Source organism: Ovis canadensis, chromosome 12, assembly GCF_042477335.2.
Source record: "Ovis canadensis isolate MfBH-ARS-UI-01 breed Bighorn chromosome 12, ARS-UI_OviCan_v2, whole genome shotgun sequence".
Lineage (NCBI taxonomy): Eukaryota > Metazoa > Chordata > Mammalia > Artiodactyla > Bovidae > Ovis > Ovis canadensis.
Window position 1 is genome coordinate 66912234 of NC_091256.1, and position 18345 is coordinate 66930578.

Genomic DNA, 18345 nt, shown 5'->3' on the forward strand with positions numbered 1-18345 from the left:
TTGACTAGACGGACCTTAGTTGGCAAAGTAACGTCTCTGCTTTTGAATATGCTATCTAGGTTGGTCATAACTTTTCTTCCAAGGAGTAAGCATCTTTTAATTTCATGGCTGCAGTCACCATCTGCAGTGATTTTGAAGCCCCAAAAAATAAAGTCTTGACACTGTTTCCACTGTTTCCCCATCTATTTCCCATGAAGTGATGGGACTGGATGCCATGATCTTCGTTTTCTGAATGTTGAGCTTTAAGCCAACTTTTTCACTCTCCTCTTTTACTTTTATCAAGAGGCTTTTTAGTGCCTCTTCACTTTCTGCCATAAGGGTGGTGTCATCTGTATATCTGAGGTTATTGATATTTCTCCTGGCAATCTTGATTCCAGCTTGTGTTTCTTCCAGTCCAGCGTTTCTCATGATGTACTCTGCATAGAAGTTAAATAAGCAGGGTGACAATATACAGCCTTGACGTACTCCTTTTCCTATTTGGAACTAGTCTGTTGTTCCATGTCCAGTTCTAACTGTTGCTTCCTGACCTGCATACAGGTTTCTCAAGAGGCAGGTCAGGTGGTCTGGTATTCCCATCTCTTTCAGAATTTTCCACAGTTTATTGTGATCCACACAGTCAAAGGCTTTGGCATAGTCAATAAAGCAGAAAGAGATGTTTTTCTGGAACTCTCTTGCTTTTTCCATGGTCCAGCGGATGTTGGCCATTTGATCTCTGGATCCTCTGCCTTTTCTAAAACCAGCTTGAACATCAGGGAGTTCACGGTTCACGTATTGCTGAAGCCTGGCTTGGAGAATTTTGAGCATTACTTTACTAGCGTGTGAGATGAGTGCAATAGTGCGGTAGTTTGAGCATTCTTTGGCATTGCCTTTCTTTGGGATTGGAATGCAAACTGACCTTTTCCAGTCCTGTGGCCACTGCTGAGTTTTCCAAATTTGCTGACATATTGAGTGCAGCACTTTCACAGCATCATCTTTCAGGATTTGAAATAGCTCTACTGGAATTCCATCACCTCCACTAGCTTTGTTCATAGTGATGCTTTCTAAGGCCCACTTGACTTCACATTCCAAGATGTCTGGCTCTAGATGAGTGATCACACCATCGTGATTATCTGGGTCATAAAGATCCTTTTTGTACAGTTCTTCTGTGTATTCTTGTACTGAAAAGTCAAAAAGAGTCAGGGTAGCTTCTTTTGCTGAGCACCAGGAGGAGGGTGAAGTGAAGCCTAAAGGACATGCTCCCTCTTCTTAGATGTCTTCTCCTCTTGATTTCTTCCCAGTTATTTCATTCTAAGTCCTTTAGGTTTCTGCAAACTTACTATTAGAATTTCGGTTGCCACTGATCCACTTTCTGTTCACAGATCTTGATGGAAGTGACTCAATTAAAAAGTTCTCAGTCTGAGCACCGCCCCCCGCCCATAACCAAGAAATGTGGTGCTATACTACTTATTTATGTTTTTCTCTATCCAGTGATTAATATATTAAATTAGAATCATTGATGTTTAGTTTAAGAAATTATCTGAAGTAAGAGCAGCAGTGCATAATAGTTAATACCTTTGGCCTGTTAATTTTTTAGGCACTCAGACCTCTAACAGAAAAAAATATTGACTAGATCTTATCAGCCTTTTTAAAACATGGTGATTTACTTTGCCAGCATTTGTATAGATTAGTAAATAGTTTTGTATTTATTTTTAAAATAAAGAAGCAGATTCATCAAGCCAAAAATAAATGCCTCTTACAAATGAGTGGCCCCTTGTTAAAAATTAGCAAAGGGAAGTACAGGAATGTTTGATTGGGCAAGGAAGTTTACATAAACCAGTCATAATGAAAAATCTTCCTTATTGAGGTGCTCTCCCCCTACCCCAGCAAATTTCTTCTTGATCATCCTGTACCCTTATGAACATCTGCTGTTGGACTTATGAAACTGTATGGTAATTAGACACATAATTAGCACTATGTCTAGACTGTCAACTTCTCGAGAAGCTTTGTGTCAATCATCTGGTCCCAGGCAGTAGATCCAAGTGGTCAAAGAGGATAGAGTTTGCAGGCAGACTGCCAGGATCCTATTTCTGACTTCATTTACCAGCTATATGATGTTGGGCAAGTTACCTCTCTTGGGCAAATATTCTCCCAGTATTACTTGGATTTTATTTGTAAAATAAATTTTTTTTAATTTATCCTAATTGTTGGGAGGCTTAAATATAGTTTTCTAATATAGAGTTTTCTAAATTATACCTCTAAAACTATTAGAAAATTCTCTGGCATGAAGGCATTTCATGTTTTTCTTAATGCTGATTACTACTGATCAAAGGCCTTCCCGGGTGGCCCAGTGGTAAAGAATCTGCCTGCAATGCAAGAGATGCGTGTTCTATCCTTGGGTCAGGAAGATCCCCTGGAGAAAAAAATGGCAACCCATTCCAGTATTCTTGCCTGGGAAATCCCATGGACAGAGGTATTCAAAATAATGTAATAAAAATATGAAGAGAGGTGATAACCTAGATGGGGCATGATTACCGAAGTAAAGATTATTAAGACAAATTCACCTAAAATTAATTGATATACAACAAAAACTTGTATATGCATATGTATGTTTTCTATCAGAGTTCTATAAAAACAGGAAATCAGTGCTTTAAATGAAAAGGAGAGAGAGCATGGGAAATGCAGAATGTTGAGCATACAGTAGTTGCTCCAAAGTTGCAGTTACCCTACTCAGCTACAGTCCTGAAATACTAAATGGAAAATTCCAGAAATGAACAAATGAAAAATTCATAAGTTTTAAATTTTGAGCTGTTCTGATTAGGGTCCACTATCCTGCTGCAATCCTCCCAGGATGTGAATCATCCCCTTGCCCAGCATATCGACAGTGCGTTCCCACCAGGAGTCACTGAACAGCCACTTTGGTTATCAGATCAGCAGTCTGGTATCACAGTGCTTGTGTCCAAGTAACCCTTTTATTACAGCATGTGATGATTGTTCTATAATTATTATTGTTACTGTTCCTATGTATAGGAAAAAATAGAGTGTATGTAGAGTTTGGTCCTGTCTGCAGTCTGACAGCCAGTGTGGATGAGAGGGAACTACTGTATTCTTATTCATTCTTCTTCTGTACCTCCTACTGAGGCCAGTTTGATTAACCTTGAGAAAGAGGAAAGCAAATTAGTAATTACAGTCATTCTTCAGTATCCATAGAGAATTAGTTCCAGAACCCCCCATAGATACCAAACCCCATGAATACTCAAGTCCCTTGCACAAAATCGCATAGTATTTGCATATAACCTACACATATGCTTCCCTATACTTTAAATTTCATTGTTCAAGTGCACAATTACATTAAATTTATGTAACTTAAGGGAAAAGATACCTATAATACTCTTGAGATAGTAGGTTGTTTAAATTTTAATAATTCTTAATGACTTTCTGTGTTTTTAATTAAAACTACTTACTGAAGAGGTTTTTTAATATTACATTCCCTAAAATCAATTTTGTCCTGAAATACAGTTTTTAAAACCACAACTGTCTATTTTCTTTGATTATCTCATAAACGACAGGAGTTTCATATCAGCTCTCCTTCCTCCTCCACCTTTTTTTCCCTTTTACTTTGTGCCAATCACAGGTGGATGCTCAATATCACCCCACAGCACAAGATAAATAAGCCTGGAAGGTTTCCTAGCAACATATTGTTCTGGGAACCTGCTCTATTTTCCTGAACAAGATGAAGCCAAACATCCTAGAATCTCAGCCAGATGGGAAAGGATTAGCTTATTGAGGGGTGTTTAATGCATTTTTAAAATATTTCACTTTGAAATGAACCTCTTAACATAAGTAACAAGACTGACTTTTAAAAGGACAGTTTTTTACATGTTAACAAAGACCCCTCAGTCATAAATAGTTTCAATTGAAAATAAAAACAGTTTTAGAAGAAATTCTCTAGAGACAAGCTTATAATATATAATTGACTTACTGGTGAATGAATCCATTTCCGAACCATGTAGAAAATGCTTCCTCCTATGACAGATGTTCCTGGGCTTCCCAGGTGGCACTAGTGGTAAAGAACCCTCCTGCCAGTGCAGGAGACAAAAGAGACTTGGGTTGGATCCTTGGGTTGGGAAGATCCCCTGGAGGAGGGCATGGCAACCAACCCACTCCAGTATTTTTGCCTGGAGAATCCCTGTGAACAGAGGGACCTGGCAGGCTGCGTCCATAGGGTACAAGTCAGACATGACTCAAGCAACTTAGCATGCGTGCAGGACTGGTGTTCAACCTGGTACCCAGTGGTACCGGTATTCAGCTACACAAAAATATTTACATATTGTATCATACTTCCTTCTCATCTTGTGGGTAAGTGGCTGCTGGAGTAGGCTCCCTCCTCCTCACAAATCCTTTCATGTCTCCCCTTGACCCTTCCTCCTAGGGACACCGGGGAAACCCCTCTCATGGCCTAAAACACTGGGACTTCTTCCTTTTTCTCCCCAGCTTCAGGCGACTGCAGTTCCAGTGATTTGCCACTTCATCTTGAGAATCTGTTTTTGGTTTTCAGAGTATATGATAAGTACAGAGGAAAGAAAACTGGATAAAATTGTCCCTCTCAAAGTCAAGAATAATAATGTTGTTGCTGTTTTATTAGTACATGATCATTTATATTTTCCTCATTGTTTCTCAATGATCTTAAGGCCATTCTGTTGCCAGGTGGCATTTTTCTGCCTGGCACTCGCATTGGTCACAGTGTATTGTTGAAGGTCTCTGGAGATGGAGTAGTAAAGATTAGAGTTTCTTATGCCAGTATTCAGTAATGGTTTTGCAATTCAGTTAACATGCTGGAAAGCGTCCTTTCTCCTTGTCTTCCTGGGTAGGCAGTCCCCATTAGCCAAATGAATATTGTCGTCATGTGATTGTTGAATGATTTATACTACCTGATGGGCTTGGAGTGTGTGAAACTTCCCAGTTGTGATGAAAAGCAGATAATTCCAGTACTCACAGTGTGCCTGGATGGGAAGAACAAAGTAATTAGAATAACCTAGTGTCTTTGCTTTTTATTTGACAAATTCTCTGGCCAAATACGAGAGAATTGAAACAATCCTTATCCCAGGAAACTATAAGTTATTTTATTTTCCTTCTGCTGCTTTCCATCCTCTCTTTCGCCCTCTCATATACATACTTACATGTTTTCTAAATGCCAGGTTTTGAACTTGACAAAAAGCAATCTGTTGAGGGCCTCCTAGGGGCCAATTACTTTGGTAGATGTCATGATGGAGGCTGAGGAGCACCAACACATGGTCTTTGCCTTCACTGAGTCCCCAAGAATTTAGCCAAGTAACACACTTGTTTTCTTTTTAAAACTTTAGCTTCATGTTAGGACCTAAACATTAAGGGGAGATTTTGATGATTAAAGGAATTCTGTAAATTTTGATTGTTCAAGAATAACCTAAAAGTAGACTTAGTCTGTTATATAAAATATATGACAGATTCTAATGGATTAATTTTTATAATATTTTCTAGAAACACTGTTTTTAAAAATCCCATGAACCAGGCATTACTTTAGATACTTAATGTCATTTAATTCTCTTGACAACCGTTATGAAATAGAAATAGTTTGCCTACCAATTCTAGAATCTGCTTTCTCTCCAGTATATAGGTTCCATTAAAAATTCTTCTTTGTTGCTCAGTCTTTTTATAAAATAATAATTATGATTTTTAACATGGCAGAAGAATGAATTTTACTTTAAGAAAAGCAGTTAACAGAAGTAATAGCACGGTTAAATACATTAACAAGAGAAAGGAATGCTATGTCAGCAATGCTGTAGAACAGACATGGACCAACTACAACTTATTTTGGTAAATAAAGTTTTGTTGGAACATGACCACACTCATTTGTTTGTATATCACCTATCTGCAGTTTTTGTATAGTAACAACAGTTGTACCCTGGACTGTATGGCCCACATAGCCTAAAATATGCGCTATCTGGACCTTTACAGAAAAACTTTAAAAGTCAAAGTGTTAGTCACTCAGTCATGTCCAACTCTTTGGACTGTAGCCTACCAGGCTCCTCTGTCCATGGAATCCTCCAGGCGGGAACACTGAAGTGGGTAGCCATTCCCTTCTCCAAGGGATCTTCCCAACCCAGGGATCGAACCCAGGTCTCCCACATTGCCGGCAGATTCTTTACCATCTGCCCCACCAGGGAGTCTAGATTTCCACCCTACATTGAGTCAGGTGTCCTCCTTTAGCAAGCCAGAGACTTCGTTGGGAAACACATCAGAAAATGATTTCCTAAATGATTTTTTTCTAACATGGTTTTCCTCTCAACCCTGCAGGTACCGACCAAGAAGCTAAAGAAATATGAGAAAGAATATCAGACAATGCGAGAGAGTCAGCTGCAGCAGGAAGACCCAATGGATAGATACAAGGTATGGGAGACACAGGTCACCTGTTTGAGCCAATATCTTCTTTCCCCTAAAGCTGCAACTGGGGGACATTCGTTCCCTCTATTCCTTCTTGATTGATGTTAACTGTGACTTTGCTCAATGTCCAGGTATGTTTTCATCTCAGGAGACTCCTGAGTAGCCAAACATAATATTTCTTTTCTTTCAGTTTGTATATTTGTAGGTAACTTCACCTGTTGCATTTATACTGGGAGTCTTCATAAGAAGCTGAAAGAAAGGGAAAAAGAAAAGAGAGAAAGTGGCTATCAACTACTTTCAAAAATGAGAAAAAAAGAAAAATGGCAAAGTACGGTTTTAGCTGTGCACGGTACATCCACAGAGACTGTTAGAAGGCGAACTGTTCCAAGACTGGCCCGAGAATGTTTCAGACTCACCCCTGTCTGTAGCCAATGTTAAAGATACAAACTCATTCAAAAGTAAAGAATAAAAACCACAAAGGTATATTGAGCACAGTCATGGTGTTTGTCGCAACATTTATTTCCACGAACAAATTTATAAAAAACAGTGACATTTCATTACAGAGTGCAGTTCCAAAATCAAAATGATTCAGTTCAATATCCCAGTTAGTTGCAGTACTTAAAAAAAAAAAAATTGGGCTGGTTATAAAGATGTCCTCAATGGTAATTAGCAACAGTTTCCATAAAAGCAGTGTTGGGGAAATACTGACCCCCACATTACTTTGTTCTGACTGAAATATTAGTGTCTCTCTTCAGCATGTTTTGATTCTTCAGATTCCTACAGATATATGATGATTCCCTCTCCACATCAGCACATTAAGATAAGAGAATACTGTATTGATACACTGAGTCCCAGCCGTGCTGAAACAGCTTGCCCAAAAAAGTACCGTGATGACATCATTAATGAAGCCACTCACTGAGAGATGACTTCCACTTCTGTAGCTAGAGTTGCTTTTATATAGGCAGAGAACTGGGCACAGGCCACTGCAGTCAAGCAGTCCGCCTTGTTGCTATTGCTTTGAATAGCATGGAACGTTGACACAGGGGAGTGGTGAAAGGTGTGTATGGATTCTGTAGTCAGATCTGAGTTCAAACCCTGACTTTCTGAAAAAGGAGAGAAGATTTGGAGTCCAAGTTGGGGATGTTAACCCCCATGCCACTGTTCAGCACCTTGGACTGATTACTGGACCTCTTCCCCATCTGTAAAATGTGTAGTATACACGTTTCCTTGCAGGATTGTTGCCAAGATGAGGTATGTTGTATGCAAAGTACCCAGCACATAGTTGGTGTTCAGGAAATGGTTGTTATTAGCCTTATTAGGCCTGCCGCCTCTAATTACCCAATTATTACTAGAATAATATCCCCTTAATTTGTGTCTGCCCCACCAGTCCCTCACTTATCTTTCTCCTAATTCTCCCAAGTATTGTTACCTAATAATCGAACGTCTGTATGTTTCTCCCTTTGTTTATAAAACTAGCTGACAGTAGAATCCCACTGCTATGCAGATAACTGTTACCATATGAAGTACTCCTAGTTGGAAGCTAGTTTCCACCCCTCAATAAAACCAATTTGAATGTAGCTTATGTAGAATGCTGCTGTGGAAAGCTTTGAAGTAGTCATTATAAAATATTTTTAAGAATCCGAAATGGAACTCTCCCGCTGCTTGCACCATTCTGAGTGACGTCTGGGAAGGGCGCTTTAAGTAGAAGACAGGGAAATGAAAGACTAAAGTTGTGTATTCAAATTCAATCTGGAACTGAACTTGTTATTGTTTCTTATATCCTTTTTGTGTCAAAGCAGGTACGTATAAGTGAATAGTATAATGCATATTATTTTTTTTTAAAAGTGACTATCACATATATACTATTGATGTGTACAGTTTTAACTGAGGAGTCAAAGTAGAATTAAACTTTTTTGGGGCCTTTGGTTTGAACACAGGTACTACTTTTCAGCTTCAATGCTCTATTTATGTATATAAGATATCCTCTATAGCTATTTTTGTATTATTGTAGTAGCTTGCTAATGCATCATTCAGCTAATATTCCTATACCCTTTTAATAATGTCTAAAAATTTGTACTGGAGATAAACTTGGTAAAGTTATGGTCCTCACATTATAATTACATTTTCAAGGTGACAATTGAGCACAGGGTGTTCACCCATCAGGAGATTTGTTCTTTCAGATAGTCAATATCTAGTTTAAGAAGCTAATTACAGTTGTATTCATTAACTTAGGAAAGTACCTTAGAAAATACATTTTAGCATCTTATAAATTTAATCCTGTCAAGAGTAAGATCTATGCCCTGGGCATAAGCACTTTATAATTCACTGTTCATGTCCAGGGACTGGGAACCTAGATATGAAAATTCTCAAGAATAACTTGGGGAAGATCTTTGAAGGCATTGAGTCAGAACTTACACAGTTCACTAACAATCCCTCCTCAACAGTTAGGATCTGTAGTGTTTAAAATGCCTTGTTTGCCCCCTAGTTTAATTCAAGAGAATTAAGAAGGTTGTGTCAATTTAAAAAAAAGACCCAGAAATGTCATACCTTATGATATTCCAAGAGATTTTTTTTCAGCTTGATGATGTTTCACCTGGGCATGGTGGGGTACTAAAAGAGCTGTTTGAGGGAAACCAGACATGGATTTAAAGATCCAACAATGTAGAGATAACTCTCAGCACTCACATTCTTGCTGTGTCTATCTAAACATGTGTTTTGTGTCATTTTTATGACATATGAAAATATCTACTCTTGAGGTTATGTCAGCATACTTACCTGTAGCTAACACTTGATGAAATGGCGTCGGTATAAATTTAAATTTTGGAACCCTAAGCACAATGCAAATGTTTTGGAATTTGATAATGGTGACAGTTGTACAACTTTGAGAATGTAGAAAAACCACTGAATTGTATATTTTAGAAAGATGAATTTTTGATATGTGAATTATATCCCCCCCCCCACACACACAAAAACCCCGCCAAGCTAAATGTCCCAAGAGAATTAACATCTGCCTGCCATGTTTTTTTCATAAGCCTCAGTCATACCAGAGGTACCTGTGCAGAAACCATACTTAAAGGAGGGAGACCTCCTGTCAGAATTAATCAATGACTATAGATCCTATATGTACTCATATTTATAAGGGAAAGGCCAGCCAACAAAAGTGGATGATGGATTCATCTTTATGTGTGTGTGTGTGTATGTTTATATACATATACGTATACATATGCACATAGACAAAACCTATAAATAGGCATTGCACACATATGCACAGTGCCTGTGCTATCTGATCTTGGAATTAGTTTGTATTTGAAACTCAGTGAGTTCTATAATGACTGCTTACAGCCTCTGGTGTACTCTTTCTGTTTTATCTTCATGACTAGATTCCAAGATACAGAAAGGAAACTTTATTGGAAGAAGAATGCACAGTATTTATTATAAGCCTCTTTTATTATCCTTCTTAAGTTTGACCTGGCCAGATTTGTGTAGTGATTTTCATTTGTTCTGATGTTTCGGTTTACATATTTATAAATTTTGGATTAAGTGAAATAGAAGATAAAGAGTTGTCTGTAGAAATACATCACATGTACTTTCATCTTTGTATAAATCCCTAAAAAACAAACATTCATGGATATGTATAGCTATTTTAGTCATTTTAAAAATTAGTAGCCAAGCACCTAATAGGTGGTTATCAATTTCAGAAGTTAAAATATTTTTTATTTTAAGATGATGAACTGTTTTCATTTGGGAGAAGTTAGTTTTCTAATGATGTAATCATTAATGGCAATTTTAGAGAACTACAGCCTTCATCTGTCTTTAGAAGATGATATGCTTTTCTTGTTTAATTAAAGAAAGAACTACTTGTACAAATGTGAGTTAAGCCTTCAAAAAGCACAGCTAATTAATTGAGTGAATTTCCCAAAGTGTAATGAAGGTTATATTATTACGTATTCTAGTTGGGCAAATCCTAGAAAGAATCAGGAATGTTTAAAACTCTCTTGGGTTTGGGAGACAGTATTATAAATATGTAGTTTCTAATTGAAGGATCTTATCTATTTTCAGTATAATTAAATTTAGAATGTTTAACTTCTTTCTTGAGGTTAGACATAGTACTTTTTTAAAAAAACTAAAATGTAATTCAAACAGAAAGAAAATGATTCCTGAAATTTCACAGAAGGTTTTACTTGCCCATACTAATTTTTGTAGAGCAGTTGTCCCTGCATGTAATTTAAAATTAAACTATTTAATTATAAATAGTACAAACAAGGTTTTCTAAATAAAGCTTAATTTGTACTTGTATTATATGCTATCCTTACATATCTAAGGAAATAATTTACAACAGTGATCATATTTTGTTTTAAAAGTATGCTAAAGTTTAAATAATACTAATCATATCTGGAAAAAAATGATCCTCACCCCCGCCCCATTTTGTTTTGTTTTCGTATCGGACCCTTCCTTACTCATAGAAGTCAAGAGAAGTGATTCCATCTTTGAAAAATGTTTTTCATCCAGTGAAAATAAACATATTTTATTATTTTTCACATCACAGAGATGTTACAGGCTTTTGGAAATATTTGTTATGAAATCACATGCTTTTAATGAACAGTGATAGTCAAGAGAAGGGTTTCTGTCTGTGACAACTTAATTCTAAACCTCGGATGCTGCCACTCTTTTCCTCGTTGCTCTTGGCTAACTCATGCACACTGCTGTAGGATGGTGGAGAAGGCAAGCCTAAGCTCTCTTGGTGCTTCTGGAGCCACTTAGCTAAGAAGGAGCAGGTGGCTTCTGATGATGCTTGTCTGCTGATTGAGTTATACTTAACACTCAGGGGAGATATAAAGGTTATGCATATTAAGAATCTCTCAGTATGTTTATCAATGGTCTTTAGAATTAATGCTCCAAAATTTTTCTTCAATTTTTAGCACATCTTGTTTCCTGTTAAAGGAGGGTGACTGGAAAATTACATCACACTCCTGTTTCTACATCATCTGTAACCCATTTGCTTTTTAGAAATTTGATTTATACGCTAGAGTAGTAGAGAGATTTATAAACCATATGGCCTGTGGGCCAAATATGGCCCACTGCCTGTTTTTGTAAATAAAGTTTAATTGGAACATAGCCGCATGCTTATTATCTATCACTGTTTTTACACAACAATGGCAGAGTTGAGTAGCCGCAACAAAGACCATATGGCCTACAAAGCCTAAAATATTTACTGTTTGGGCATTTACATTAAAAGTTTGCTGACCCCTGTGCTAGAGTATAATCTAAGATGGTTCTTAAATGCTAAAAGAAATTCAGTCTGGTTTGCCAACTGCCAGTTAGTTACTACTGACAAGATTTTCTCTTTAGTTTGACATTTTAAATTGTTTAAATTTCCACCAGAAAGATAAAACTGGCTGTGCTGGGTGAAGGAAGAGCATGAAATGATTTCAGATATCCAGATTTGCTTTCTCAAATTTCATCTACACTGTAGACATTTAAACATTTTTGTCTATAGGCATTTGTCTTTGAATGTCAAAAAACTGTTTGATGAAATTTGAATTTGATGACTATCAAGGTTTTTGAAAGAGGTACCCAGAAGAAGGAACGTGAGAGCTGAGTGTGTTGTTGCTAATAAAATTGCCCTGGGTCTTTTAGGGAAACATTTTCTCCAGACCCTGGAATGTCTTTAAAAGCATGTGCCAAGAATTCATTATAGCAGCAGATAGCACACCCAAAATACTGAGCTAGAGTTTATAAAGCCGCCTGCTTCCCCATCATTTTTTCCTTTAAGGCTGAGTTTATTTTCTTCTGATTGCTGGTTCACATTTCTCTGGTTTCTCATCTTAGAAAAAATCATTTTCACCATTCCTTATACTGCTTCACCCAAACTCCAATCCCCAGACACCAGGGAGACCTGGGGCCTCCGTTTTTTTTTGCATTTCCCTGCCCAACAATGTAATTCCGTTGCCTGAAGATGAAATATTTTGCAAGGTTGCTGGCTTTGTCATGCCTGAGGATGAAATATTTTGCAAGGTTTCTGGCTTTGTCATTGAAGGAAGTTCCTTCCACCCAGTTCTTAACAACACAGTGTAAACAACTCACACCCTAGTTGCAAATAGTTCCACAGACAGCGTTTGCATCAGTCACTCGGACTGCAAATAGCAGTGTGGAGAAGGAGGAGTTTAGTGTATCACTCTTCGCTCCCATTGGCTGCCTCAAGTATAATTTCTTCCATCAAACGTTAGCTGTCCTGGAGAGAGCATAGAGTAAATGACACTCTAAGGAAAAACAACAGAGCAAAATAGCATTACCAAGTGTCTGTTTTTTGTTATCACCATTTCCTAATTGTATTAGTAGGTGTGCAATTTCATTGGATATTCTTTTTTTTTTTTTTCAATTGTCTTTGTACCTATGATTGAAAACGATAGTTGGTCTGTGACTTTTGAGGAGGTAAGTTTTTTTGTCTGTGTGTGTCTGTAACATCAGCATTTGTCTCTCCGAAAAATGCAGTATCCTCCTCCCCCAAGATACTAATCCAGCTTTCCTGGCCACCCGTCTCCTATGCAAGAGGAGACGAAACTAAGGAGAAAAGTTGCTGTCTGCTTTTTGTGCAAGTGTTGTTAATTGTGTGACATAGAGGAGGTTTCCAAGAGTGTGATGTGAATTTGTAGGGTTATGTAAGCATCGTCTCCTGTAGTCTTTTCCAAAAGGCAAGGGAAGCAATTTGCCTGTGTTGTCTATGGGCTCTGAGCGGTCAGCACATCTGCTCGGGCAGACGTGTGGCGTGTGAGCATTTCTGCCCTGGCTGAGGTTAGGGGGCCACTTCCAGTCCACTTCTGGTGGACGCCCTTGCCAACATTTCAGAATGAACCAGGCAAGATTACTACCTTTCCCAAAGCTAACCTACCTTCTTTAGTATAAAGGCAAACTGTTTCTTGAATCAGTCAGTTCTGAAAACAGTTCTGACTCCTCGGAAAGGCTGGAAGAGACAGCCAAGTCATGTCGTCTTTCTTTAACCCATGGTAAGTGTGGGCAGGTTCTCCATGGAAAATCTCCATCTGGCCACCCCCAGGTTCATACTTTGGAGGACGATACTGCATTTTTGGCCCCAGAGCTTGCTTCCCCACGTGTCTGTGAGTGCAGAGCAGGGGTCCACACTCCCCACCGTGCTGCTTGCTTTGCAGACACTGAACTGAAGCTTCTTGCTAGAGCAAAAGCCAGTAGGCTTGCCCCCCTAGGCTATTTGGCTTTTTAGGGACCCTTGTGCGTGCGTGCTCAGTCATGTCCAAATCTTTGCAACCCCAGGAGCCAACTGTAGCCCACCACGTTCCTCTGTCCATGGGATTATCCAGGCAACACTACTGGAGTGGGTTACCATTTCCTACTCCAGGGGATCTTCCTGACCTAGGGATCGAGCACACATCTCCCGCTTTGGCAGGCAGATTCTTTACCACTGAGCCACGTGGGAAGCCTAATAGACCTTCAGACACCCATAATTTCTCCCAGATCTTCCCCTTACCACCCCACCCCCTGAGCAGTGTGTCAAAGGTTCGAGTGGTGACAACCATGGTAATAGGAAATGACCAGTCAAGTTTCAGCTGCGCTCATACCTCTTTTTGATATGACATGACCCATCAGACATTTATCTCTAATCAATAGTGAAGTAGCTACCTGGTGTGTTTTTAAAGTTCTTTGAGCAAAGTGTGTGTCCACTAGCATTGTATTGTATGCATTTCAAGTGAAGTGAAAGTTGATCAGTCATATCTGACTCTTTGTGACCCCCTGGACTATAGTCCATAGAATTCTCCAGAACAAAATACTGGAGTGGGTAGCCTTTCCCTTCTTCAGGGGATCTTCCCAACCCAGGGATTGAACCGAGATTGCAGGTAGATTCTTTACCAGCTAAGTCACCAGGGAAACCCAGAATACTGGAATGGGTAACCTATCCCTCCTCCAGCGGATCTTCCCACCCCAGGAATGGAACCGGGGTCTCCTGCATTGCAGGCAGATTCTTTACCAACTGAGCTATGAGGGAAACCCCTTACCTGGAGGTTGTTTTAACTTGGTTCTAAGCCTTTGACACTGTAATGTGAAAACCTGGTAGCTGCAACATTTCCACTTGTGCCAAGTTAATGCAATGTAAATAAATAGTTGAGGGAGCTCTTTGTGCCTTGGAGACCTCCAAGTTCAACTTCAGGAGAAATAGGACGCTTGGGAATAGGTATTCAAGTCATCTTACCATGGTCTCTGTTGAAGGGATTTATCAAGAAATGAGAAAAATCTCTTCCTGGCCTGAAGCATTCTGCCTTGTGAAATATGTTATGATGAAATTGTGCTGGATATTGCTGCTTCTTCCTGACAAGGAGGGAGTTTATTGCAAAAGTTTCTGAACCATATTTTTTCAATCTGAGTTTCCACCCAGTATGTAAGTTGTTCCCACAAAAAGGGGTCATAGTTTGATAGATCAGAATGAAAGACTAATCTCTATCCCCTGTTAGAATTTGGATGACTTCAGCACAGATTGAAAGATTCAAATATAGACACATACAGTATTTGAGGGGTATAATTTTCCCCTACAGGTATGTGCACGATCTTTTCAGGAACGTATCTTGGGGAAGGGCTCCTGGAAAGGTGCCAGTTCTGAGGGTTCCATTGTACCGTGGTCACAGAGAAGCACCCGTTATAGTTGCACATGCTTCTATTAAGAGTAAACTTTAAAAAAATTCTTGTTTTGGCATTTTATCCTCTCCAATGAAATTGATATTCTGAATTACTTTTTATTTTTTAACAACTTTTTAAACACATGTATTATAAATTTATTGTAGACAATTTTGGAAACATTAACAAAAAAAGACAACAATAAAAATAATCCACTATCCACAGTAAATATTATTTGAGTTGTTATAAAAATGGGATTTTCTAGTTACTTGTCTGATTTTTTCCCCGTAAGATAGCATACAGGCTACCCCAGTGGCTCAGTGGTAAAGAGTCCCCCTGCCGGTGCAGGAGAAGCGGGTTCGATCCCTGGGTTGGGAGGATCCCCTGGAGAGGGAAATGGCAACCCGCTCCAGTATTCTTGCCTGGAAAATCCCATGGACAGAGGAGCCTGGCAGGCTACAGTCCATGGGGTCACAAAAGAGTCAGACACCACTTAGCGACTAAACAACGCATTAATACCTACAAAGACAGCATACACATTTCTCCTGTCTTTAGATATTTTTTACTTATGTGTTAACACTGTATTGGGATTGTTTTTTTCTTTTTCAGTAGCCCTCCTTTTAAAAAATGTTTTGACTGTTCCCAGCTATCCCAGTCTGTTTTCCAAAGGAAGAGACAGAAATGGGCCCTGTTGACTGAGTGGAGTCAAAAGTGCAAGTTTGTTCTTTGGCTTCTCTGCTGGCCCAGTTTTTGGATCTTCTGCCTCCATGAAGAGTCTCAGGCTTTGCTCTTACCGTCTGTTTCTTAGCCCATTTCTAAAAGACAAAAAGAAAAAAATTAGGTTTTTTTATTTTCAAGTCCAGGTTGTTCTATAGAAGATAAAATTCACTCCCTGCCCCTCCGTCTCGTCTACCCCTCTGTTCCCCATTGCAGGCTGATACACTGCCTTCCAGGGCGTAGCTTCGTCTCCTGGTTGTGCAACACTGCTTTGTCTTGACTTTTTGCCGCGCTTGCAGAAAATGCTGTTAGGAGTGTAAATCTGAAAAACAGGAAGGTCTCATCACATTGATGTCTTTCCTGTCAGCTCTCTTTTGAATTATCTGTAACTGCTAACAATAGCAAAGACAGCACTTTTGATACTTTGAAATGGAGGACACTAAACTGCTCTTGGAAAAATAGAGTGAATGTACACAGTATATAATGACTGGTTAAGGGGAGTCCATGCTTCATAAGAATGAGTGACTTGCTTCTTTCATCATATGGCTGTTTCACATTTTTTTCTGGGAGTTCAAGGGGGGAAAAAACCCAACTCAGCCATTTATTTTACCCAGAATCTTTTAATTTGAAGTTGTTTTTTTTTTTTTAAGCAAAACAAACTTTGAGACATTATCATAAGGACTGTTGCTCATACCAACAAAGAAATTGGCCTTCAGAAAAGTAAATGCATTCATATCCAAAAAGAATGAAAATATCAGTTGATAGCAAAACAGACCAAACTGTGTAACTTAAATATACTCAATTAATTTAAACACTGAAATGGGAAAAACATTTCAGAGAAATGCCTAGTGGTTTACCCAATTTCATCCCTACTGTCTTGCAGTTTCCTTTGTGGTCCAGGGTGGGATTATCATGCATGTTTCCAGCAAAGACTTGCCTGTGTCTGTGTTCTGGATCTCTGAAAATCTCACAGGATTGGGGGTGGCTTTGGAAAGTTTGCTTTTCGTGGCATGGTTTTTATGATGAGGCCCTGTCTGGGGGGCGGAAGGGGTTGTAAGTTTCACTGGGTAGAGTTCTGCAGCTGCACCGCTCGCTTAACCCACCGTTGTTTCCCAGACAGCAGTCCTGCCTTCCTGTGCCACTTGCGCCTTCTCCTTCTGACACTTTCGAAAGTTCACTTTGTTGTTTTTGTCGCTTGTCTTTCCTCGCCAGCTCCATTGGTATCTGATAGTATGTCCAGGCACTAATGCCCACCTCTGGCTGTTGCTCTTTTTCTGCAGAGGGAGAACCGGAGACTACAGGAGGCCAGCATGAGGTTGGAACAAGAGAATGATGACCTTGCTCATGAACTAGTAACCAGCAAGATTGCTCTGCGGAATGACTTGGATCAAGTAAGCCTGGTTTCACTAGGTAGAAATAGGACTGTGGTGACCTCCTCCCGGGCAAGGACCAAGTTGCTCTCAGAGCAGTCCCACCAGGGCTTGCTCTGTGCTTGATGCTGAGTCAGCTGCTTGATGGGAGAATGGGTAGGTGGCATGCGAGAGAGTGGCAGGTGGGAGGGGACTGTTATACTCCTTGGAGATGATGAAAAACACAAGCCTTTAGGGTTTTGGTCATTTTCAAGCAGAATGTGTAAGATACTTAAAAAAAGAAATAGCTCCAAGCTTCTCTGGTGTCTCTCCTCCTAATCTCTTGTTGTTTTAGTCACTGAGTGGTGTCTGACTCTTGCACAGTGCCAGGGACTGTAGCCTGCCAGGCTCTTTGGTCCATGGATGGCATTCCCCAGGCAAGAATACCAGACTGAGTTGCCATTTCCTTCTCTGGGGGATCTTCCCGACCCAGGGATTGAACCCAGGTCTTTTGCATTGGCAGGTGGATGAGCCAGCAGGGATGCCCTTTTAATCTCTTCTTTTCCTAAACCAAGGACTTACAGCATCATTACCTGAGAATATCAGTCACCAGGAGTATATTAATGCCACTCTAACATTTATAGTTACTATACTTTTTGCTCCAAGATTTCTCATCTACAGGAAACATGAGGATTTTATATGAAGCATGTACATTGAGATATGTGTATTGGTGGAGTGACAGGCATCCTAGGGGCAGAAAGCCAGGACTGCCTGGGTGTCAGTCCTGGCATCACCACTCGCTAATCACATGACCCAGGGCCATCCTTAACCTACCTGTAGGTTTTAAAAAGTGTTTCCCTCATAGGGAAGATGTGAGGAATAAATGAAGTAAAGCGCTAGAGTAGTATGTGTTCAATAAATATTAGCTGTTGCTAAGAAACCCTTAAATTCTTTAACTTCCTCATCCTTTCCAACAGTACTCATAGCTTTAGGACTTCTTGTTTTTCCATTGCTAGTGTCTTTGGAAATAATTGGCAGTATAGAAGGAATCTTGCACAGTTTTAAAATCATCATACTATTTTCTAACTTTTAAAATGTGAGTATTCCCAATGGGGTCACAAAAGTTGAAACTTAGAATGGCTGAATCTGTTTTAAAAAAAAAAAAAGAGGCTTTACCTGTACTCTATCTATGCTTTGGCAATATTTAAAATACAAATCCATTAATAATATAAGTATGATTGGA

At 39.3% G+C, this 18345-nt stretch overlaps 1 protein-coding gene across 19 annotated transcripts in view; it reads left to right on the plus strand.

Annotated features, from left to right (window-relative positions):
- Positions 1 to 18345, plus strand: part of RABGAP1L (RAB GTPase activating protein 1 like) — a 726983-nt gene that overhangs the window by 682507 nt on the left and 26131 nt on the right. For 10 of the 19 annotated variants that reach the window (XR_011247784.1, XM_069546100.1, XM_069546102.1 and 7 more), the window contains 2 exons: positions 6310 to 6402; positions 17034 to 17144. Coding sequence is in view for 17 of the 19 variants with exons in the window: in XM_069546100.1 (XP_069402201.1) it covers positions 6310 to 6402; positions 17034 to 17144 (204 nt within the window). In the remaining 2 variants the exon portion in view is untranslated. Of the gene's footprint in view, positions 1 to 6309; positions 6403 to 6586; positions 6891 to 12480; positions 12829 to 17033; positions 17145 to 18345 lie in introns of those variants that run through there. The other 9 variants (XM_069546103.1, XM_069546104.1, XM_070289247.1 and 6 more) reach the window with 2 other exon arrangements.